The sequence below is a fragment of the Bos indicus genome, chromosome 7 (assembly GCF_029378745.1).
Source record: "Bos indicus isolate NIAB-ARS_2022 breed Sahiwal x Tharparkar chromosome 7, NIAB-ARS_B.indTharparkar_mat_pri_1.0, whole genome shotgun sequence".
Classification (NCBI taxonomy): domain Eukaryota; kingdom Metazoa; phylum Chordata; class Mammalia; order Artiodactyla; family Bovidae; genus Bos; species Bos indicus.
In genome coordinates this window covers 30,393,910-30,419,356 of record NC_091766.1, presented here as the reverse complement: position 1 = coordinate 30,419,356, position 25,447 = coordinate 30,393,910, and the positions used below count along the sequence as shown (strand labels likewise).

Genomic DNA, 25,447 nt, shown 5'->3' with positions numbered 1-25,447 from the left:
CTAGACCTCTAGGGTCTGTGGGCATGTGCAGGCACTCTGCAGAACAACTTTGAGAGCAAATACAGTTCTTTTGTGAAAATTATCCATTCCTAGCTTTACTTTTTTCTCTCTCTAAATTATATGCCCATTTCGTTCAGTAAGATTGAATTTATTCACAAGTACAAGAAAAGGTGATGCCAAAAGCAGAATATAGAGTGTAAGCATTGCTGGTATATCTTGAAAACATGTTTGTTTTGAGGACCCTGTAAGAGAAAATAAGACAGAGAATAAGCATCCCAACTCCTATTACCTCAATGCTCTTATTATCATTAACTTAGATCCCTGTTTATCCCAAATCATCCTAAAAGCTAATATAAACTTTTCTTTGTTACTATTTTGACTTTGGTTATTAAACTTAGAAAAATCTATTGGCCCACACATTCTTTTCTTTAATAAAAAGGTGATGTGACCTTAACAATTTTTGAAAATGAGTTTCTTGAGTTACTTTCCAAGAGCTTAAGTGAGAAGTCAGCCTTTATAATCTATACTCAGAGTATTATTTGTATGATTTCCCCCAGAGACATCATATTCCTCTTTCCAGCAGTGAGCTTCTGGCTGGCTTTCCTGCTCTCTTGCATGTTGATGACATCTTCATTCCACAGTCTCCCCACCCTGCCTTCCTTCCTGCTAGTCTGGCCTTCCCAACCCACCAGAGCTCTGTGTTGCCTGAAGACCTGCGGGTTTCCCTTTGCTTTATCTCTTCCGGATTAGTTATAAATGGGCTAAGTAAGAGGAGTTTTACCTTAATCTCTTGACAGTACTGGTGTTTTGTTTTTTAAGAAAGAGCCAAAACATAAAACATTTCTCTTATCTTTCAGTATGTAGTTTAGAAGTCACAGCCTCTGTGCAATCAAAGGTTTTTTTGAAAGTCTAAAATGTGTGCACACATTTCATATTGGTGATACACTTTTGCCCCAGAAGTTGAAATTATACACAAATTTTATACATGAAATATAGACATAAATATGTATATGCATGGGTTTGTAGGTGCATTTATAACTTTTATGTTTATTTATGGGTTTGTATACACACACAAAAAACCTCTGTACTAGCTGTGAAATGTCCTTTTTATTTTTGCAACACAGCTATTGAGTAGACACAGAATTGGATTGTGGTCAGGAAAAAAAAAATCACCCTGGAAATCAGAGAGCTAAAACTTCCAGCTTAGCTGTGTCCTTAACCAAATGTGTGACCATGGCCAGTTATTAGACCATGAGCAAATTATTAGACCTTCAGCTTTTTTTTTTTTTTTTTTCTTTTTTTGGTTATAAGAGAGGGTAGAACTGGATCAGTTGTTCTCATATCTATATATTATAAGTATTTGGGGGGAATTTTTAAAAATGCAGATGCCCAGGCCCTACCAAGAGATTCTGGTATTTTTAAGAAAATCTCCCCTGTGAGTCTATTATGCATTCAGGGTAAAGAACTGCCAACTAGACAAACTCTCCCTTGGTCTGTGAGTCTCTTTTTTAAGTTGATAGTTCTCCTTCCTAAGACAGGACGGGCCAGGCCAACTGCATGGGCCAATCCAGAGCCCTGCAAGATAAGCTGTTCCTTTGTTGAATTCACCTTATACATGTGATTATTACAACACTCAGAGGTAAAGCGTCCTTGTTGTTGATGTTCAGTCACTCAGTCATGTCCGACTCTTTGCGACCCATGGACTGCAGCATGCTAGGCTTCTGTGTCCTCCATCTCCTGGAATTTGCTCAGACTTCTATCCATTGAGTTGATGATGTCATCCAACCATCTCATCCTCTATTGCCCCCTTTTCCTCCTGCCCTCAGTCTTTCTCAGCATCACAGGGTCTTCTCCAGTGAGTCAGCCCTTCACTTCAGGGGCCCACAGTATTGGAGCTGCAGCATCAGCCCAATGAAGAGTTCTTGCACTATCTCATTCAGTCCTTCTGATGACCGTTTTACATTTTACCAAGGACTAAATTGTGGATTTAGATGTCCTATACTTGCCCACAGTCAAAAGTAATACAGTCAGCCCTCTGTATCCGTGGGTTCCATCTGCAGATTCAACCAACCACAGATGAAACATATTGGAAGAAAAATTCTAGAAAGTGCCAAAAAGCAAAACTTGAATTTGCTGTATGTTGGCAACTATTTACATAGCACTTAAATGGTATTAAGTGTTATAACTAATCTAGAGATGACTTTAAGTATCCAGCACGGTGTGAGTAGATTATATGCAAATACTGTGCCATTTTATATAAGGGACTTGCGCATCAGCAGATTTGGGGATCTGCAAGGGTTCTGGAACCAAACCCCTCTGGATACCAAGGGACGGCTGTAGATAGTGGAGTTTAAATCTTGGCCATCTGAATCACTAAGCCATGCTGCTATTACTGTGAAGATTGTTGTTTCCACTGCCCTCATTTTACAGATGAGGAAACAGAGACAGAGAGATTGTGTAACTTGCCTTAGGTGACCAAGCTAATAAAAGGCAGAGTTAGGATCTGAACATAGCTCTTTGTGATTCGAAAGCCCAACTTTCAAGCTCCATGACTGCTACTCTGTTGCCTCCCACTTCACCTTATCCACTGCACCCTGTCTGTGCATTGTGCCTCTCTCGGGCCCTCCCTGAACACTAATTCTTTCTTTTTTCTTGCTGTTCCTATGCTCAAAAACAGTCAGTGTCTGTTTCTTAGGCCCAAGGTCTTTTGTTTATTTATTTATTTGGACGTTAAAGGCCCACTGAGGTCTGCCCCCTGCCGCCCTTTTATTCCCCCAGTGCCGAAAACCCATGCTGTGTTCTGTCGGCCTGATTCCCCGCCATCCCACCAGCGTGCCAGACTTCTGTCTCCAGGCATCTTTCATAGGGTTGCCTTCATCCTTCAGCCAGTTTTCCTTGAAAACCTGTTTTGTGCTGACAGGATCGAGCGGAAGGCCTGAAATCCAGAGGGCCTGAATCTCCCTTCTCTGCTCAAAGCCCCCTTCTCGGGGAGCCCTCCTTCCTCTCCCTGTCCCCTGCTGCACCTCCCATCTCAACGGTCTCCACATCTGGGCTGCAGTGTGGAGCCTCATTATGGAGTCTTTTATCTCAGGTCATAAGTAACTCTGTGAGGGCAAAGACCATCTATGAAAATCTTGAGCAGATAATCATTGCTTAATAAATAGACATTGAATGAGTTCATTTTGGATAATTGTGCTTTCCCCCTCAAATCAAACTGTCTGCTCTTACATTTATTCTGAGACCAGAAAAGCCAATTTTTAAAATACAGACTTACAGGAATTTTTTTAGATGTTGTTTGTTATTATGACTTCTAGGAATTTTTTAGAAGCCTGTGCTTTGCTTATTTGAAGGGCAAATAAAACTGATCTCAAACTTTTGCTGTTCTCCCAGTAAATGTCCCCTCGACAGTCATGGAAGCCATGTGCAGACAGGACGCCCTGCAGCCCTTCAACAAGAGCAGCAAACTCTCCCAGGCTCCCCAGCAGCGCTCTGTTGTCTTCCCCCAGACTCCGTGCGGCAGGAACTTCTCCCTCCTGGATAAGTCAGGGCCCCTGGAATCTGGATTTAATCAAATCAGCGTGAAGAACCAGCGCGTCCTGGCGAGCCCCACCTCCACCAGCCAGCTCCACTCGGAGTTCAGTGACTGGCACCTCTGGAAATGTGGGCAGTGCTTTAAGACTTTTACGCAGCGGATCCTGCTACAGATGCACGTGTGCACACAGAACCCTGACAGGTAACCCCACCTCTCGTCGTTCCCAGGGTGTGCGTGCTTGTGAGACTCACTGCTTGCCTTCCTGTCGCCTCTTCCGGCCACACCTGGGGGAAAATCCTGCAATCAGAGGTCTGGAAAGTTGAGAGTCATGTGAGGTGCTTCTTTGGCTTTATTGTGTAGAAGGGCTGCATGAACGGGGGCTGCAGAAAGGAATCTGTCACTTTCCAAAGAGCTCTGCCTGGGTCTAAAGGGAGGCAAAATAGAAGGTGCAAACTTATGAATATCATAGGTGGAAAAATGAGGTCAGGATAATTAGAATCCTCTCTGTCTTCCAAAGATAATATAGCTGCCCGCTCCGCTGCTGTCACAGTCGTCTCAGGGTTCACCTCCAGTGTACCGTGGGTATGAACTTAATTAAGTACTAAGAGGTAATGAATTGGAATTTTTTGCTTAGTACTATTTTTCTTCAGAGCATGCAAACCCATAAATCCTGCAAAGCTGTCAAAAGGAAATACCTACTCTGCTAGTGATGTGGAGGAAAACAGATGCCACTTATTCAATAAACTAATATCCACACAGAAGAAAAATGTTGACTAGATACCTCGGAGTCAAAGTTGGTTTGAAAGTTTGTCAATAAAGAATTTTATGGCCATGAACTGAAGATGAAATTTAGCTGAACAAGTGAATTAAAATTTCAGGTACTTTGATGAGTGGCACAGTAGACATAATGGAACTATTATTTATGAATCAAAACGGGTTTATTCGACAGTCTTGATAGCTGGGAGCGCAAAAGACAAAAATCAAATTAATTCAGTAAGAAAGGACAGTGTTTTATCTCTCCTTCACATCCTATGAAAATTTGATTAAATGCAAACTACCTAAAAAACTTTTTAATATAAAGGCAGAAAGTAAATTTTGGAAGTAGAATAGGAGACTCCAAAGCAGGACTCCTGAATTAATTTTCTTAATTTAGCCACTGATTAACCTTAAGCCACTCAGCACTCCTTGCCCTAAGATATATGCACCCAACTGTCCCCTCCTTAGCTCTGCAGGATACAGCAGTGTGCTGGAACCCAAGCAGGCAGGGAGGATGTTGGAGAGGGGGCAGATCTTTTTTATTTTTTTAATTTATTTTATTTCCATTTAATTTATATTTTTTATCTTTTTATTTCAGATAATGATCCATTTTTAGGGTACACATGCATTTTTATGTGTGTATATGTTTTCTTTTGTGCCATGCTAGACACCACTTGCTTGGCATCAAAGCATTGCTGTAACTGATTGATGTTGAAACATTCATATTAAGGCCATTAAGGCAGCTGTGTCTGTATCATCTTTTACCTTCAGTAGGAGAGCCTCCTGGTGAAAATACCAACAGACTTCTGCATATCTTTGTAGTGTTGGCTTTAAGGGAACACAAAAGTTTTGGAAATGTTTTTCTTACTCCAGAAGGATTTTTTTTTTTTTTTTTAATTTGCTTTCCTTGCAAGTATACAGATAGCCTAAAGATATATCTTTTCAAAGTTTGCAAAGCATTTTGGTTGTTTTTTTTTTTTAATATAAGAAGTGCATTACAATTTGTTATTATAAACTTGCTTTTTAAATTGAGGGACTTTAGGTATGCATGAGTTTAGGTGTATCCTGAGAGATTCATTGTGATCATCACAACTGAATACACTAGGTAAGATGAAATGATAGTTGAAAATTTCTGGATGGAGGAACCGAAAGCTTAGCTTTGAGTATGACGACTTCACACTGAATGTCATATGAAACAATGAAATATATCATGGTAAATAAAAAGATAGCAAAACAGACTGTTTTGTCTGACCTCAGTTTCGCTTCGAAAACCCTGTGTGTATTCTGGTTTAAGTTCCTGTGAAGTCTGTTCTGTCAGATAATAGTGTTAGAATTTGTAAAGCATCTATGTAATCTGTCAGACAAGTGCCCGACAAATTAGAAAACTTACGAAGTGTACAAAATACACTTCCACGAGAGACTGTTAGGTTATTGCCAATTCCAAGCTAATCTAGAGCTACTGGCAAAAATCCAGGTGGCTTGAGACTCCTATCCTGTGTGAGACCCCACTGGGCTTGTTTGATGCAGATGTCCAGGCGTGGTTTGGCCAGGCCCTCCCAGATGGGGTGAAGTAATGTACTTGATATGCAGGTAGATCACCTCATCTCCTTCTCCTTTCCCTGTACTTTGTTGGTGAAGACTTGAGAGGGGGTCACCATCATTCATGAATAAGTTAAAAGTAAGAATTATGACTTCAATGAAGGAGTCCTTTTATAGGCAGAGTAATAAAGTACAGTGTTTCTTATTAATAACAGGGAGATGCTTGAATTATTCCATCACATTTGAGTTGGTTAGTGGGGGTAAGGGAAATAGAGATGCTCAGTCTCCTTGACCCACTAGTTTCACTGAGATACATAATGTGCTTTCAGGATATAGGCTTGGAAGAGCTGTATGGCTGGTGTTCCACACTCTCACAAGCTTTCCTGTACCAGCACATTTGGGGGTAGAAGACGTTCTCTCCATAATTCTTAACCACATGAGTGAATTTCTGCAGAGGAGAAATATATAGAACTGAAGTGGAGCATCACTTTGTGCATAGTTGTGAGATTTGGAGTCTTTTATTATCCACGTGGAGACTTTGAACTGCTGAATAGACGTATTTTCTTTAGTGATTGACTCCATAAATTAACTGACTTTTAGTCCTTGGCAGTTTGTGCCCATTCAGCCCTAAACAGTGAAAAAACTTAGAACCTGCCAGTCAGAAACCATTTCCCTTCTATTTGAAAAACACAAATGCTTTTATTTTGATAGGAAAATCTTGCTACAACTAGAGGCAAGAAAGGGAGACTCAGAAGACAAAGTCAAAAAGTAAACAAGCTAGAGTTTAGTTTCAGATGTGTCCAAGTTTTGAAACAGTCCCCCGAATCTTAGGTCCAAAAGATTTTTCACTCAACAGACTGAATATTTGGCCATGAAACCCAAGACATTTGAACTTTCATCAAAGAGACTGTGTGTGTCTTTATTTGTAAGCTTTTTCATGTGAGGGACCATCAGTAAGTCTATGCCTTGATACAAAGGAAAGAGATCCGAGGATACCCAGGATTGGCAGCCTTACCGATTTTCACTGCCATATTATTTACATTGAACACAAGAGGAAAATTCATTTGACCTGGCAAAGTAGCAGTTAGCATTAAAGATAAAAATATACCCATAATAGGGTCCAGAAGCCACAGGATTGTTATTTCTTAATTTTGTGTTAATGTCACGTCAGACTCTGTGACCCCATGGACTGTAGCCCACCAGGCTCCTCCATCCATGGGATTCTCCAGGCAAAAGTACTGGAGGGGGTTGCCATTTCCTTCTCCAGGGGATCTTCCCAACCCAGGGATCGAACCCAGGTCTCCCACATTGTAGGCAGACACTTTACCATCTGAGCCACCAGGGATGTCCTAATATTAAACATACCTCCCCACCGCTCCAAATTTCTTCTTCCCTTTTCTCAAGCTACTGACTTTTTCTTTCATGAGTAAATTCAAAGGGAGGAAGCTATAGGAATCTAGATCAACCTAGATATTATTTAGGGATTTCAAAAAACATTTATGGTTTAGCATAAGTTTATTCCAGGTGGTGCAGTGGTAAAGAATCTGCCTAACAATGCATGTGATGCAATCCCTGGGTTGGGAATATCTCCTGGAGAAGGGAATAGCAACCCACTCCAGTATTCCTGCTTGGGAAATTCCATGGACAGAGGAACTTGGTGAGCTACAGTCCATGGGGTCGCAAAGAGTCAGACATGACAGAGTGACCAAGTGTACACACAGGCACATAAGCTTATCATCCAGGCCAGGGCAGCTTGACAGACTTGTGCTTGAACCAGGAATTAGAAATCCCTTTCCCTTCTGTTTTTTGCTGCAGAGACTCTCCAAGGTCCCACTGGGGGTAGTGGCAGTGGTCGTGGCGCTCCAGAAAGGAGTAAGCAAAGCCTTCAATCACAGTGGGTTATTTTCTGATGAATATGTTCTATTTTATTCTCTGCAGAATGTCTCTACAGTGCTTATCTTTATTTTGCATCATTTTCCTTTCCTTCTTGATTGTGCCACATGGGGAAAGCTTGCCTTTACACTCGTGGACACACTCACATTTGACACACTCACAAATATCAGCCACTCACATTTGTGTTTTGAGCGTCCTTGTTTATATAATTGTATGTGGAAGTACCAGAGGGGAAGATAACTCTAGAAAGAGCTGTGTGATGGGAGGAACCTGAAGATAATCCATCACCATAATAGTTGCTTTGGAATGCATCGGTGTTTCTGTTCCATTGTTTCCCCCTCCCCTACGTGTGAAGGTTATCTTCTCCCTAGCTCTCCATGTTCTCCGAGTGTCTTGGCTCTGTACTTCTGCCAGTCTCCTGAAATCTTTTCCTTCTTACATAGAGCTTAGTTCTTTTCTCACTCAATACAGCCTGCAGTGACCTAAACGGCGCCCCGTTTGAAGTCTCTGGGGATGGGCTCTAGGGCTTGACTGACGGGGAGCACGGAGGGAACGTGGGCCCAACTGAACAGCTTTTGTCCTGGAGGCTTTCATGCCATGAAAGAAAAATCAAGGAAGGATTAATAATATTTTAAACCAAACCACACTTAATTTTGTTAAACCTTTCATCCTTTTCCTGTGTGTACACCAAACCAATTACAGACGCAGAGTAAATGAATTGCACATTTTACTCGTCATCTTTGGCAGAGGAGCCACCAGTTGCAGAGAATGCCAGGGGATGCAGAAAACCATCCTGCTGCTTTCTTTCTGCGTAGAAATTTACCGGCATTGATATATGCTAACTAAATCGACCCAGGCTTTGTCTGTTTTTTTAGATATTTCATTGTTGAGGACGGAGCACCTCCTACTTTTTCTTGAAACTTGATATTTCTGTGTTGGAACAAGCCACACAAGGTTATTTAAATTAATCCAAATTAAGTAAAATAATATTTTAGTTTCTTAGTCACCCTAGCCGCGTTTCCAGTGTTCAGTGGCTGTGTGTGTCTCGTGGTTCCCCTACTGAATAGTGTAGATACAGAACATTCCATCAGCACTGCTAGGTATCTCAAGTAGTGTTTAGAAAAAACCAAACAGCCAAAAGCTTTTTCTGGTTACTAGATGTGATTGCTTTGTGAGGAATGCTCATTGCATTTGTCTGGAGAATAATAAAATGATATATGTGTATGATAACTTGAAGAGAATCCAAGTGCTTTAGAAAGGAGAGTCTATTTAGTTGCCCAGTGACCTGCGATCCTATCAAGAGTGAAGCTGAACACGGCACATGACAATGCCAGTCTTCCTGAGCTGCTTCTGCATCAAAGGGATGCAGACTTTGGGAATTGAAATGGATCGTATCCAAGAGTTTAATAAATTAAGACTTACTTTTTTGTTGTTGATAGTTTCATTTTTTTCACTTAAAAAAATTCTATTTGTAGAACTTTTCAAACCCTACCCTCTATTCTATGAGTCTTTTTTTAAAATGTACAATTTTTAAAGGTTACTTTCCATTTATAGTTACAACACAATATTGAATGTATTCCCCTTGTGCAAGACATCCTTAAGCCTATCTTACACCCAAGAGTTTGCATCTCCCACTCTTCCATCCCTATATTGCCCCTATACAACCAGACCTTGAAAAGTTAATGGGAATGTTAGTCATCAGAATAAAAAGCTGAGAAATGGCAAGTGATTCTGTGCCCTCAAAGCCGTTTAGATGTAAACTGAGAGGTGAGGAGTCAGGGTGTGCTAATAAAAACATACCTACAGAGTCTTAAATCCTGAGGTCAATTGTTTCCAAACAAGTTGTGACATCTGAGATTCTGTAGTAACCATGATGTTTTCTAAGCGCTGCTCTTGGGCATGAAGATTTTATTCTGTCTTAAAGGTATTCCTGTGTGCTTAGGTCAACACTGGGATGCAATCAATGTTAAATTGACTTTTTGATCATTTCCTTTTATTCATTCTTGAGAAATATTGAAAATCCAGAGAAAGAAAGATCTTGTCTATATTTCCTGAGGGCTCACTTTCCATATATTTCTAGGCTGAAAGAGAGGATCTGTTATTATAATGGCAAATAGAGTACACATTTTGGTACTAAAGTCTACATAATATAAGTATCTGCAAAGGTGAATATGACAATATGGTCTAAAATCTTACTCTTCAGGGTACCAGAATTAAAGGGATATCACTTTGTTTTTTGAGATCAGCTAAAGTTTGTTCCTGTATTTCAGTTCTAGATTTTCTTGTTGCTTGGAAGTCTCAATGGTTTACCAAGTTAGTTTAAATAGTCCATATTTTAATTAGCAGGATTAGAGACAAAACTGTGGAAGCCTGGGTACAGGGCACTGGCTGGACGGTGGAGGGTGGAGGTCACATGGTTGATGCTGTCTCCCATGAGGCTGCGTCTTGGCCAGATCCTTAGGTGGCACATGTTTGTTGATTATCTAAAAGCAGGAGCAGAACAGGATGGGATGTGAGAGGGCAACTAGTTCAGTCCATCCTGCTTACCAGAGCGATGAGGGACAGGGAAGTTGGGCGACTTGTCAAGTCCCACAGCTGATTAGGTTCAGAGGCTGAAGCAGGACTCATCTCCATTTCCCTCATTTGAGGCCATTCCATTCATTCAGCTGAATTGTGCAGAGTTTTAAAAGCTGTGCCATAGGTCACGGGATACCTAGCAAACCTCTCTCAGGCTAGTACTGGCCAAGGTGATGTTTTAGAATCCAGTTTGCCTTTCATTGTTGTTACCTTGATATAAGAATTCAGCATAAACCCCTCTGTGGTCATTTTTTCTCTTTGGTGTGTAAATCTTTGCCACCTTGATTATTAGTATAAGAAGGCTGGAATGACTTCTGACTACAGGAGATAAATCACTCCAACTTTTGACAGAAGAATTAGAAAAAAAGAAGAAAAGATTAATTGGTTTTATTTAGTGGCTTATTTTTTATTGTGATAGCTATTAAAAATAGATAACCAGAGGCTAATAAATGTTAATGGTCCTTCACTATTAGAAAAATCAATTGTCAGTGGATATAGCATATATTAATACATTATTTTGTTTATGATCTTCAGTAACATTAAAGAAATTCACCCCGAGAGAATGATTTCTGGAGGACCCCTCTAAGGCTAATGGTTACTACAAAGAATAGATTTGGCAAAAGGACATTCTCATCTACATATAATTTTAATGACATCAAAGCTTTATTTTATCATTGTAATAAAATGCATGTGCAATTTGTCAAGTTTGATAAACTCCTTACCAAGGACTCTTATATATTTCTTGGAAACTTGTTTGAAAGCAGATAGATTTCTAAATGTAAGTAATTAAAATTGTATAGTATTGAGTTATTGACCAATCCTGGACTATTAATCAAGCTAAAAAATTCTACAATCAGTGCTCAGTGTGCTGAAGCCTGGTAAAATAATAGTATTTGTGTTCAGTGAGGCAAGTAGCCACAATTAAGCACTTCACTTGACAAATGAGAGGGTACACTTTATTTTGCACTTAATTGAGTTGTTGTACATGCTCGGTCACCGTTGTCTCCTGGCCCTACATTTTGGTTTCCAGTCATTGGAACGTATGCATTTGCTAAAGGTAGAGCAGTTAAGACTGTTTTAGTCACTGGCTTTCTAAACACAGCCAGAAATGTTTGCGCCACAAGCCAGGGCTTCCTGAGCTCTCTTGATATCTCTCATGACAGATTATTAATTTTCTTAACAAAAATTTTGATAAACAAATTAGAGCCCTGTCAAGGAATGATATAAAATAGCCTCAAATAGGGAAAACTCCCCAGGTTTTATATCACTCACCAGATTCTGCTTAAGTAAGCAGAAGAGCTTCTGTAGAGAAGACAGAATTTTAATCTATTTTATGAAAACCAAAAATTGATTTCCTTCTCAGGAGCTGAAAAGAACGTGCTCTGATAATCTTGCTAATTATCAGGTATTTGTCACAACTTCCTTCCATTTGCTTTTGCATCCCAGTCTTCCTCCTGCAAACATAGTGATATCCTGTCATTTCTGGGCTACTATAAATCATCGCTTGCTACCAGATTAAACTGGGGAGCTGAAGTTTCAGAAAAAGACCCAGTGGATAAATATAAGTCAGGGTTGTGGGTGGGGAGAGAGTAAATTGAAATCAGGATGTCTTTTTCAAAGAAGCAAATCTTAGTGCATGACCGTGTTGATCTGTGCGCTACCAGATAGCCACAAGTTGGGGATGTGCTGTAGACAGAGCCCAGGACCACCTAGTATCTTTTAAAACACACATGCAGCTTGTCAACTTGCCTGCCTGTTTGCCTGGGACTTAGAATAAAGTCCAATCACTCTTGAGTGACCTTGGCATCAAGAGCTTATTTCCTTTGAGGACAGTTTATCTTCCATTTTCTGAACTGACAGAGATAATAATAACTGCTTTCCTTGAGGATTATTGTAAAGATTAAACCAGATAATTGATTTTAACGCACTTTGTAAAGTTAAAGTGCCACAGAATTACGAGAGACAATTACATATTTTCTCTTATACCATTCTGCTTCATCAAGTCTGTACTCTCAAAGCTCCCATATTTGCCTGGGGGTGGGGATCAAAGTAGGAAATAGAAGTTGTGGAAATGGTGTGGTTAATATTGGAAAGGAATATTCGTGGGGGTATTGAATGTGTCTCATCAGCTTTGTGAATTTTGTTCCTGTGGCAACAAGTATAGTAATGAGAACCCAGTGGCCCCAGCTCTATGCTTTGTTACAAAAACTGAATGTTACCATAACATTTTGGCCCTAGCCTCGTGATGCTAACTTCTACTGACTAATGTAGAATATAATGACCAGGTAGTGTCTTCATTTGTTGCAGACCTTACCAATGCGGCCACTGCTCCCAGTCCTTTTCCCAGCCTTCAGAACTGAGGAACCACGTGGTCACTCACTCCAGTGACCGGCCTTTCAAATGCGGCTACTGTGGTCGTGCCTTTGCTGGGGCCACCACTCTCAACAACCACATCCGAACCCACACTGGAGAAAAGCCCTTCAAGTAAGTAGTGGCTCGTGCTGCCTCCTTCCTTTCTCCTCGCCTTTCCTGAGAGCCGGCAGACAAGGTGGGCAGCAGTGCCCACCTCAGCCAGCTGCTGGAGAAGGCTGGGTATAAAGTCAGCGTCCAGACTGCAGAATTACCTGCTTGTGTAGTAGCTGATGCTGGGAAAATGAATTCAGAATATTTATATACTGAGCCTGGCTTGAGCTGTGCAGCCTTGAACATGAGACATTCTTTGTGATCTGTTTTCTCATAAGTAAAATAATGAAGTAGGAATGAGTAATTTAGAGATTCTTTCTAGTTTCTCAGGGTCTGTGCCTCTGGAATTTGAACTGGGAGCCTCGCAGAGTGCCATCTGTGGCCATCTGCAAGGTGGCCACAGTTGAGAACAGCTGAATAATTGTCTCTTGGGAAATTTGAACCCTTTAAAATTCTGATGAATGATTTCCTCCTCTTTTATATGTAAGGAGGTTTGAATCTATTACAGCAGCTAACTGGTAGCTTCTCAATGTGCCCCTTTGGATTTCAGACTTACCATGGTAATGAAAGAAAGAAAAACAAAACCAAACACAGGACATGTTTGAGTTCTTGAGGATTCAAGGAATGTGGAAAGAGGTAGACAAGGGCTTTGGCTAAGGCAAGGACACCTGAGCAGGAAATGATGTTTCTAGATACAGCACAGTCATGAAAACAGCGGACGTTTGAATCCTGTAAGATGGCCTTTTCATTCTCTCACCCATTCGTTCATGTATGTGTGTGTTCATTCATGCAGCAAATATTTATTGAGCACCTTCTTTTGTGCTAGGCACACTGCTAGGCATAAGAGATAAAAAGGTGAATGAGACTCAGCCCCCTAATCTTTGACGACCTCATAGTTTTGGGGGAAGCCCAATTAATAAGCAAGTATTACCACATAGGGGAAGGCGCAAAATTGAAAAACAGTAAGGCGTGTGTATACAGCGTTTCGGGTAGCACGGAAGTGGAGTAATCAATGCTGTCTGGAGGAGATGAGGTTTAAGGTATGTTTTGAATGCTGAGTAGGAGTTTTCCAGACTTACAAGGGAAGAAGGCTTTCTGGAAGCCCATGTGGGATATGGAAAGGCTTGGGAGTGTGAACCAGCTTGTGTGAACAATTGGTCATCTCAGAACAGGTTTTACTGTCTGTGTGATAGGCTCTTCTTTGTTCAGCCCTCTTACCTCTCTCTTTGCTCATTTGCCATGATGACTGTACTTCATTAAGAAGGAGCATGAAAAGGGCATGGATGTACACTCTGTTTACCTTCTGTTCAGTTCAGTTCAGTCACTTAGTTGTGTCTGACTCTTTGTGACCCCATGGACTGCAGAAAGCCAGGCTTCCCTGTCTTTCACTATCTCCCGGAGTTTCCTCAAACTCATGTTCATTGAATCAGTGATGCTATCCAACCATCTCATCCTCTGTCATCCCCTTCTCCTCTTGCCTTCAGTCTTTCCCAGCATCAGGGTCTTTTCCAGTGAGTCAGCTCTTTGCATCAGATGGTGAAAGTATTGGGGCTTCAGCATCAGTGCTTCCAGTGAATATTCAGGGTTGATTTCCTTTAGGATTGACTGGTTTGATCTCCTTGCTTCTATAGGATAAGATCAAGCAAGAAAGGAAATGATTCAGGCAGTAGGAGGCGAATCCCCTTGCTGGTCTCAGCCAAGGAGTCTCCGCAGAGTGTCAGTCCGCATGCTTTTCCCTCCGGACCTGCCGGGTGGAGCATGTGGTTGCCATGGTGCTCAGCCGGAGGCGGGGCTTGGCTCACAGTGGCAGAGTCCTGTTGGTCTGCATCCCGCATGCCTCAGTGTCCGCAGCTGAGGGAAAGGTCATAAACACTCATCTTCACCCACTTCCTCACGAATTAGTAACCTTTATTCATTATTCTTAACTATTTTCCATTGTGGTTTAATTTACGACATTAATTAATAATTGCAAGTTTTCATTTTTGTCTATGTTTGGTGGGTGGAGCTTGTTTGTTGCATAAGACATCTGGTGAGGGGACTGGATGAGGTCTAAAAATCCAGCCTGCACCACACCAGGCAGGCGTGTTCTCTGGGGCTGCCATAGCCCTGAGCAGCCCCTTTCTTTCTAGTCCACTGTGAGAACCAAGTGGGTTAGCACAGCCCTGGAGTTCCCTAGGGCAGGTGTCTGTGTCCTGCACAGTGGGCTTTGTCATTGCCCCAGGTCCTCAGGGGGTTCACAATCTCTGGTTTCACCACTGCTCTGGATGTGGGAGATAACAATGGCACACTCCCTGTGCCTATGAGCAGGAGAGCTCTTCAAAAGCAGAGATGCAAGAGGGCCAACGATCCTCCTGGCCCCTTAGAGAAGGTAGCCAGACAGACACAGTGCCAGGCATCAGATTGATTTTTATCTTGTTGCTGTGTAAATAGATTTTAGTAATTAATTGAAGAGGTTTCAGGGTCAGAATGGGAAATAGATTTCTGTTAATGTTAAGGTGTTACTTAAGTGTAACCTCGTTGACTCCACTCAATTTTTTTCCTCTAACATCCCGTTTTTGTCATGTTTCCAATAAAGGTGCCATTTTAACTTACTTTTAATTCATGAGATTAGTAGTTCCAGGACTTTAGTATTTGTATGTTTTTCCTTTATCAAAGTATTTTTAGGGACCGTAACCTAATTTCATCTGGAAAAACAAAGAAACCCCAGAGTTGGTTGGATCAGATTCTTTGTGCATGGTTTAGTTCCTTCTGCTGCTTCTTGTATTAAGATAGCCACATGCTGCGGGGTTTTTAAAATTTTTTCAAATATATATTGCCAGGGGAGACCTGAGTGAACACTTACTTTTTGAGTGCAAGATATAAACGTCTTCTAGGAAATGGAAAGCTAAATCCTTCAGTGTATACAACTGGATCGTTCAGGATTGAACTATCCCAGGGGAATTTTGGGAATCTTCCAACTATAGCTCATGGATATCCATCCCATGGACATTTGTAAATATTTTGAAGATATCCTTTTACAAGCCTATAAAACAAACATTCAAAAAAAAAAAAGTTTGTTGCAGATTAGTCAATAAAATGGGTTTTGCCACAACAGTTAATTTTACTACTTCAACTAATGGGTATTGACTTAAACAATTTTGCAAAGAAGGAAAAGAATCTTGTAAAGAAGCACAACCCTAAACTATACACCTTGGGCAGCTTCCAAATAGATGCCGCAAAGGATTCAGTCCCCAAACTGTCCCACCCCAGGGCCTGGGAGGCCTTTGCAGGATTCTCGGGGGCCAGGCCCCAGCAGGGGAAAGCCCTTTATAACTTCTAAAATCTTCCGCTGAAAAGTGGTTTTTCAAGGCAAATCAAGATTGGTGCCGTACAAGCAGTCCGGAGAAGATCTGGTATTGAGAAGAGAGTTTCATTCCAGGCTTTGTCTCATGGTGTGATTGGCTGAAATCCCACTGAAAAACTCCCCTCTCCCCCCTCCCCCCATGCTCTAGGTAGACCTTGAGCTTGTCAACGGCTAACCTGGGCTGTGGACTCCGAATGTGTAAGGTGAAGGAGATCATAGGAAAAGCACATTTCAAAGGATCAGGTACTTTCAGTTTGTACTGTGAGACTGGAAGTTGTGGAGAACAAGGGATGAAGATAAGACTTCATTTCATCTCACAGTAATTGCCAAGCGCTTTATCAAAAAGAGGAGGGAAGGAAGGAAGTTGTCAGTCTCCAACTTACTCTTTACAATAAGATCTCCTCCTCCTTCTCTGTTATTAAACATAAACTCTCAAGATTTCAGGGAGGCTGCTCTGCCTGGAATCCATGTGAGCTGCTTGATGCCTGGCTTCTGGGCCTGGGAAGACCAGGAGTTTCCATAGAGTTTCTTTTCCTCATCGTTAGAAGCAGGGGAAATGCTCATCACTACGTTTTTGCCTTAAGACAATTTGACTTAGTATAGAAAATAATCAAAGGATATTCCAAAAAGCATCTTATATTTTAACAAGATCTAGTCAAAATCAAAGCAAATCAAAAAAGCACATCAGTAAATATGCATAATATGCAATGAATGTGCATTGCATCATAAGTATGAAGCAATCTGATTTAATTCAGGAAGTATTTGGTGACAGGCCATCGAGGACCAGAAAGAAAGTTTCCTGCATATTTTCTGTGTGACAGAACTTGACATCATTTTACACTTCAGTCAGTTTCAGATGACAATTGTTAAGCTCCCTCTGAACCTATAAGCCAGTCAACTATCATGTTAAGTAAAGAACGATCTCAAATCTAAAAGGAACTCAAGTGTAATTATATAAGATGCCCACATTGGTACAAAGCTGGGGACTTGCTCTTTGCTGAAATATTTGGACAACTTTCCCTTCGTTGTTCCTGCGACATTTCCTTCAAGGTTGTGACATCAGCACCGTGAGAAGGACCCTGTGCCCGAGCAGGTCTTTTCCTCCTGGATCATTACCCATGTCTTTCCTTCTTTTTTTTTCTGCTAAGTAGCATGAAATCCAAGCTTGGAGGGTCCCATGCCCAGGCACTTGTCTGGGATTGTAATTCAGGATTAGTTCAATCCCAGTCCAGCTGAAGTCCAGCTCTGACCTGCCAGAGCTGTCAGTCTGTCCTGATGAGTTCTTATGGTCTATGAAAATGATTTGTGAAGAGATTTGTTTCTAAAATTAAAGATGATGAACATAAAACCAAGGCTCTTCCTTTATTAAAAAATGGTTTTCTATCAAGCTTTTTTTACTTCCTTAATTATATAAACGGTATTCTTATAATTACCAACACACATAAGTATTAATTCTGGTAGCCCACTTTTCTCCAGAAGGGGAAATTCCTAGGTAAAGGATCTAAGTTAACTGTCTACACATCTGCGTACGTTTTCACTCACACTTGGTGAGCAGATGGCCCTAGAGAAGATTTTTCAGTGATGATCTCAGGAGCCCGATAGATTTAGTAAATCTCCCGACTATGACAACAACAAATGGTTCCATGAGTGTAAATATCTGGGAGGCATTTAGGCAAACACATGAGAAAAGTGTCAACCCAGCTTGTACTGTCTGATGCTTATATATAGACATGCACCCTTGCCGTACGCGAAGCACTGCACTTCCCACTTCTGAACTGTTTATATTCTGATACACAAGACCACAGGTACAAAAGCACAACCTACGTGACTGGTCATTCCTTACAATTGTTCAAACTCTTCTGCTCTCTTTGAAATTGATTCTCAAGCTTAAAAATTTTTAATTATTTCAAATAATAATTTGAAAGTTTATCAGGCAGTGAAAGGTAGTATATTTTGACACACCAATCCAGTAACTAATCAGTTTTCTAATAAACAATCAGCAGTTCGCTGGCATGTCATCAGCACTTCAGGAGCTCTGGAGAGGGGATAAGCTGCCCATGGACGTTAATGAATACACCAAAAATCATTAACTGATCAATACTTCTGAGTTATTTTCATTGAGCTGATAGGTCTGATACATTAAAGCTGACATTATACATTTGTCAAGATCACAGTGCAGTTTTTAACAGTGGAACAGGCTGCTAAGAATATTCCCTGAAAGACAATCAAAGAAACACAACTTCCTCATCCTGACCATCCAGCTGGCACAGGAGCCCTGAAAAATCCAAGTGTGATGGTCAAGCTCCAGCCTCCCAATGTTAAAAAAAAATTGGTGGGACTCCCTAATATGGATAGAGGCGCTTTATTTTTATAGGTAATTGTCTTCCTAGCAAAGCACTTTGTGTACTTTACTCAAAAGGAAAATGAGAGACCCTCCGACTGGATAATGGGGCTCACAGCACGTGTGATGCAATGTGGACTTTCTGCTGAGGGCTTTCCCTCAGCCCCACCAGTGACCAGGATGGCCTCATTTAAAAGAAGACACGTGTCTGCAGCTCTCCCCAGTATCTTTTCCTTCAAAAGTTTGAGGAGAGGACATTAGGGGGAGAGCTAAGGTGGCTGCTGTGCCCTAGTGGGTGCTTGCCCAGTGCTCCAGGTAGCCCAGACAAGCAGCCTGAGTGACAGGGAAGCCACTGTCTGCAGAGCTTGCTTCTGCAGTGTGTGTGTGTGCACGCATGTGTATACACACACAATCATCGATAACCAGCCAGGAACCACCACCACCATAGAAAAACCAGAGGACACCGTTGGATGTGTGTATGTGTGTGTGTGTGTGTGTGTGTTTTGAAGATTGTGTAGCCATCAAGCGAGTTGGTATGTGTTGCATGGAAGATGGGTTAGGCCCAAGGTCTCTAGATTAGCTATTTTATTTTTTAAGTTAAGGAGACGAGATATTCTTGAAACGTGATGCCAGTTTTGTTCTTAATGGACACACCGACTCTTAAGTATGGCCCACATGTACATTCTTTCTTCTGTGTCTGGTAGAGAGGTGAACTTGAAACACACAAATATTGATTGAATTTGAGTTTTTCCCTATCCCTCTGCAAACATTTTTTAACCCTAACTTTGGTTGAGGTGCAATACTCTAGCTTTTGCACAAAAGCGGCCACTCATACCCACCTCCCACACTCACCACAGACTAATGCATTGCTTCCTCCAGTTTCCAGATTCAGGGCTGATGGCTCTCTGGCCACTGTGCTGAGGGGAGTAGAATTCCCGATTTCAAATCAGCAGCAGGTGAAATTCTATTTGTCATCCATTTCTCTTTGGGGTTACAGAGCAGAAAACTGCAGACAAGCTGCTGCTTTGATGGCTCACTCCTAAAAATCTCTTTTTGTTCTTTATCTATTTGAACTGACAGTGATCAGAGCTGCAGCAGGACAGGGCCCTCTGGAGAAATCACCTTCCCCCTGCCTATTGACAGATCCCTCTGTTCTGCATCAGCCGGGCTTTGTCCCATCACGGGCGTCCGGGCCTTGGAAGGAGCCACCAATTAAACCTCTTGAGCCGGTAAAATCTGAAGCCACTTTGGAGTGTCTGTTCTGATTAGGCAGGATGAGAGGAAGCCCATCACCCTGCGGGCCCTGCTCCCTGGTCTCAATTTTCTCTCTTGCCTCCTCCAGGTGTGAGAGGTGTGAGAGGAGCTTCACGCAGGCCACCCAGCTGAGCCGACACCAGCGGATGCCCAATGAGTGCAAGCCAATAACCGAGAGCCCAGAATCAATCGAAGTGGATTAACTGATTGACTGCTTGGAATTAAACTGCAAGGAAAGTCATGATTAAATGTCACGGACACTTAAGCAAAACCAAAGATTTCCTCGAAGCAACTTTCAATCAGTCCCAGAAAACCAAAAGCAGTAATAAAATAAGTAAGATGTTAGGAGATATTGATCCTGGCGTGGAAGTCAGACCAGGAGAGAGATTATTTATTTATGACTAGGGATGAGACTCATTTCAGTGGACAACCAACCTGGGATGGCTTACATTTCCAGGCCCACCGTGTATTTGCTTTGTTTCTAAAAAGCTTTTTTTAAAAAAACTGTTATTTAATACCAAAGGGAGGAATCGGATGGGCTCTTCTGCCCACAGTTGTGACTGAGAATGCACAGGGACTTGTTTCTCATTGCACCTTTTTTAGTAGCATGAATTCAAGGGGACCCGTTGTACAACCCTTCTTCCTGCTGTTGCAGTTTGGCCTGGCCTCTGCCTCGGGCCGCCCAGCGGGGACTACGGATGCAGTTGCTGGAGCCTTTGCTGAGTCTGGGCCATCTTCAGCCCTACAGGCGCTCCATGTCTGTGTTTTCCACGCTTACTTCTCATGCACTTTTCTCATGGCTCCTTCTATCCAGCAGCTGGTCTTGATGCAGAAGAGCCTGAAAGAGGAAGAAGATGGTTTAAAATTTAAAATTCAAGTGGAAAAGAAAAATGGGGACTTAACCGTGTCCTGTCAGGATTTCAGAAACATTTAAAATGTATGGAGCTTCATAATACAGTATATTATTGTTCCAAAGCAGGTAGTTGAGAAAATTTTGTTTTCATGTTTTCAGTAACATTTTAGCGTTAAAAAAAAAAAAAAAAAAAAAAAAAACCCACGAAAATAAAGTACTTCAGTGAGAGGCTGAATATAAGATATTAAGCTTCCAGTGATTTTTTTGTTGTGTCTATGAAAGCATTGAATATGTGGCAAAAGTCATGCCAAGCCCCACCGTCAAGACCATTCTAGGCATCTTCATCTTTCTTCCTTGTACCTCCAAGGGGAAGCCTAGGATGCCCTCCTGAGTGTGGGGAAGCGTTTCTGCAAAAATAGGTGAAAATAGCCCAGACAAGGAAACCTTGAGAGGAGGAGCCATGCAGAGGGTTGTGGTTAAAACAGACTGCCCTGGAACAGCTAATTTTATCAAGAAGAGTTACCTTCTCATCCCCTCTGGCCCTTGATAATATTCTTCTTTCAGCATTGATCTACTGAGAGAGAAAGGAGTGTGTGCACAGTTTCACTGACCTTTGATTGAGTGCTAGGAGAGTGAGTGTCACTTCAGCTAGCCTTTCAGCAACGGTGCTCAATAAGATTGGGTCCTATTCCACGCAATGATCCAACATCGGGAAGAACTGACAGCCCTCGCTTATAGGCCTTTAGCTCCCAGCGACATTGGAGAGACTGAGTCTACCTTGATGACCAGTGTAAATCTGAACAGCTTAGAGCACACACCAGCAGCAGTCTTTGTAGGTTTCTTGGTCATGTGATATCAGGACACACCCTTTTAAGGAATTCCTTGTCTTTTTAGCCTTCCCATTGTCTTCCTGTAACAAAAATACAAGACACATAACTGAACTGGTCACCGATAGGCAAGGATATCTGTGGTTTGGTTTAATCTGTTATCATGTATTTTGTTCTAAGAAATCTTCCTTCCCTCTTCATTTCACTTTCGCCATCCCTTAGCACCCATTCTGCCACATTTAAAATGGAGGAAACAGGGCCTCACTAATTGTGTTTTAACTTATTTATATACGTCTCAAAATAATCTTTCATGGAGTTTTGCTAATTCTGACCTCCATTGTCCAATCTGAAGTCATTCACGTTTCCCCCCATTCTTTTTGGCCCCTTGTCATAAAAGTAGTAAGTAATCTGTGCAACTGTGTTGCTGTTTCTGATGGAAAATGCTTTCTCTGGTGGATTGGAATGTGTTGAACTTTTATAGTTTCTTGTCCTAAGTGATGGAGACATTTGACGAAAACATGTGCCATTGGGGAGGGTGGAAAGAATTATGTAGCGGTACTAACTGGAAATCTCCAAGACAGTGACACACTGGCTACACTGATGAGCAGGCTGTTCAATTTACTCAAGTTGAAACATTTGGTTATACTTTTTCAACATGATAAGGAACTCACCTGTTTGTTTCTAATATTGTTTTCCATGAGAAAAACGAGTTCTGCGTTTTGTCTCACTTCCTAAGTTTTATAGAGTGCACCCCAGCCAGTGCCTGTGAGCTCCCATGCGAGTATGGGAAGCCTTCTCTCTGCCCTGTAGTCATGTAGTCAGAGTTTCTGTGACAGTGACAGGGGTCTCTGCCAGTCTAGTGGCTTTGCCGACTGATCCCAAACTCCCACTTAATATGGTGATAACCTCAATACTGAAAGATTCTTCTAGCTTTCTGCTCATGTAAGCATCTTTTCCTCCTTTATAAGTAAGGGATAATTTTGCCATGTCATTTCCACCAAATTTAGCCTGAAAATATTTGCCACTTAATAAATAGAAATTTATAAGAGACATTCAGAATTTTCACACTGCTGAGCCATTGCTGGCTTCTAGCAGACTGGCCTTGGCCGTTGGTCTACTGGTTAAGACAGGCCTGCACCTGTGGATTGACTTGGAGCCCTGAAGCATATACTAGCATCGTTTGGGTCCTAAATGCTTTTAATCAAAGTATGTATTGGGCAGGAGGGTGGTGGAGGGAGTTTCTCCCTAAAACCTACCAACAATTGCTTTAGCCTTTTCTGTTTAAAATTAACAGATATTCTCTAGGAACACTGCAAATGGGTAGTAGATGCTGCAGTCATCAAGAGTCGCTAGTTTTCCTTATTTTCAACTTCCTAATCATTGTATAATGTAATGTAATGTTAGTCGCTCAGTCATGTCTGACTCTTTGTAACCCCATGGACTGTAGCCTGCCAGGCTCCTCTGTGCATGGAATTCTCCAGGCAGGAATACTGGAGTGGGTGGCCATTTCCTTCTCCAGTAATCCTTGTGTAGAGAGAAGAAAAACTCAGAGTCATTGTGGAGAGGGGAGGATATCTAAGATGAGAAAGGGAGACTCTCTAAACTGAATCTGTGTTTGGCTCTTGAAGCAACCCTTCTTGCCCCTTTCTATCATTGGAGATGGAATTTTTTTTTTCCAGAATAAGACATGCCATCCCAGCGTATGCCTGTTTGTGTGGCTAAGAGCCTAAGCTAACAAGTAATCCCAGGTGGGTATGCAGATTCCAGAAAAGTCTCAGTAACTTTAGATAAAGCCAAATACTTTCCCCAGGAAATGTGCATGATTTTTTTTTTTAAGATAAGCTTTGCGTTTTGGTTGTCTTTATCTTTAAAAATGACTTTTTTAAAAGAGGAGATATGCTTTTATAGAGTTCTTAGGATAATTAAGACTATAAAACTAAATCTTGTATAATTTATATAATTTGATTCAATTAGTAAATATTTATTGAATGTCCATTCAAATATAACCTTATAGGGGGGAAACTGTAATAGGGATTCACATGTGTCCTCACATGGCTTACGAGTTATTGGATTGTACTTTGGGAAAACTTCGTTCTAGTCAAGATAGACAAAGATTTACTAACATTTACCAACTCATCAAATTTTTTTCATCAGTTGGTTCGTTCATTGTTTCATTCATTTATTCGTCAAGTATTTACTGAAGTCTAATTTTGTATAAAGACCCCATTTTAGGTGTTTGCTGTAAGGAGTTTTGTTTGAATGACTATTGATGAGAAAATAGTATCTTCCTCCTAAGTGGCTGGCTAATAGCAATGGATCTTTTATTGCTTTAGACCAGTGTCTCTGAAGTTACAGAGATGGCTACAACTGGGAGAATCAGAGAGATGTAAATTCAGCTGGTGACCAGAAGGTAGCAAGTTTCAAAACAGATTAAGATATACAGCTTGGTTGTCTTTGTCTGATCAGCCCAGCTGTTGTTTCTTAGCAACAATCTCAAGATACCAGGATGAGGGTCTGGCTCTTAGATTTTTATGAGCCTCTTCCAGTGATAAGGCAACAAATGGGGACAGGGCTGGAGCTGCTCAGGACAGGAGCTCTGCAGACCCTGTGTGGGTCTGAGTGGCCTCGTTAGTGTCAAGCCTTGGCAGTGTGGTCCTTGTTCCCGGTGTGTGGCTGTGGTGCTCTCAGAGGTGGGGACTCCTGACTTGCACTCACAGGCTTCAGAGAGCCCTGTCAGGGTGAATATTCACTGCTGGTTAAAGATAGCAGTTGTTTCGATAACTTTATTTTTGAACCTCACTATCCAGCTCTTCTTAAAGCACTACAACTGGACTATCTTCCTCTGTAGTGACACCACCTCCTAGGCCCCAGGTATCTGGTACCTTATTGCAAAGCCGTTTGCTGATAATTGGCTCTGAGTTGTACATGTAAGAAACTAATGTTTCATTGCTTTTTGTAGTAAAAGTACTGTTACTTGTTTTGTGCTGATTCTGAAAATCAAATGTAGTGCCTGTTGAGCTGTTTAAAATGGGAAACGTGGCACATCTCATGAAGCAGGGTATTTCCAGAACAGTATGGGGTCATGGGTCCTCCGAGCAGGCCCAGTGGTAGCCTGTGTTGAAGAGCAGATTAGTCGTTCTCATATTAGGACTACATATGCCTCTAGAAACAAGGCCAAGAACAACAAACTAAATAAACACATTTTTGAAAAAGTGAGTTTCAGTTTTCCTTCCTTGATGTGAACTTAATTTTATTTCCCATAGCCTTTGCCGATTCTTGACACCAAATCCTGAAAGATACTGAGAGAGGTGCTTCTTTAAGTGATAACAGTAGGTTCCAGATATGTCACTCATTTATCAAATTCCTTTCAAGATGAAGAGGTTTGGAGACATTGTATGAAGTGGCTAGGTGGATGTTTAGGTCCTTATCCACCCAAGAACTGAGGCTTTCCCTATTGCTAGTGCTTATCTGAACTACCAGAAAATAACAACAAGATCCCAGGAAAAACCACATGTTTCAAGACCTTCTCAAGATTACATTCTACAAATCCAACAATCAGCTTTCCCAGACAACTGACCAAAGGGAGCCAAGCTGAAAAGGATATCACTTTATCTGGGGAAGCTGTGCCACAAATGTTTAGCCTGTAATCCATGGTCATGTTTAACATTTAAAATATTTATTTGGTTTGTTCTTTTAAGTAATGGATGTCAGATGTTTCATCAAATCAATATGAAAAATTATTTAGAAAAACAAAAATATGTCAGAAAACAGGAAGCCATTGGATTGTCTGCCCTATGAATTGAGATGCTAATCTGTTGAATAAATTTTAATGGAAAAATAAAATCTGAGCTGCTTATTCCCTCAAATGTTGATGAGGATAATAATGATAGCAATTTATTTTATGCAATCACTGTTAGGCACCGTTCTAACTGCCTAACATGGATGCAATCACTGTTAGGTGCCATTCTAACTGCCTAACATGGATTATCTAATTTAATCCTAGTAACAAAGATAAAATTATTATCCTTTTCTCTTATATTCTTAATCTTATCTTTGCAGGTCTACAATT

At 41.3% G+C, this 25,447-nt stretch overlaps 1 protein-coding gene across 2 annotated transcripts in view; it reads left to right on the top strand.

Moving 5' to 3' along the window:
* The window catches only part of PRDM6 (PR/SET domain 6), a 113,142-nt gene extending 87,977 nt beyond the window's left edge, over positions 1-25,165 (top strand). For both annotated transcript variants that reach the window (XM_070793255.1, XM_070793256.1), the window contains 3 exons: positions 3,391-3,733; positions 12,605-12,781; positions 19,787-25,165. In XM_070793255.1, the coding sequence (XP_070649356.1) occupies positions 3,391-3,733; positions 12,605-12,781; positions 19,787-19,901 (635 nt within the window). In that variant the 3' untranslated portion in view covers positions 19,902-25,165. The remainder of the gene's footprint in view (positions 1-3,390; positions 3,734-12,604; positions 12,782-19,786) is intronic.
* The last annotated feature ends 282 nt before the right edge of the window (positions 25,166-25,447 follow it).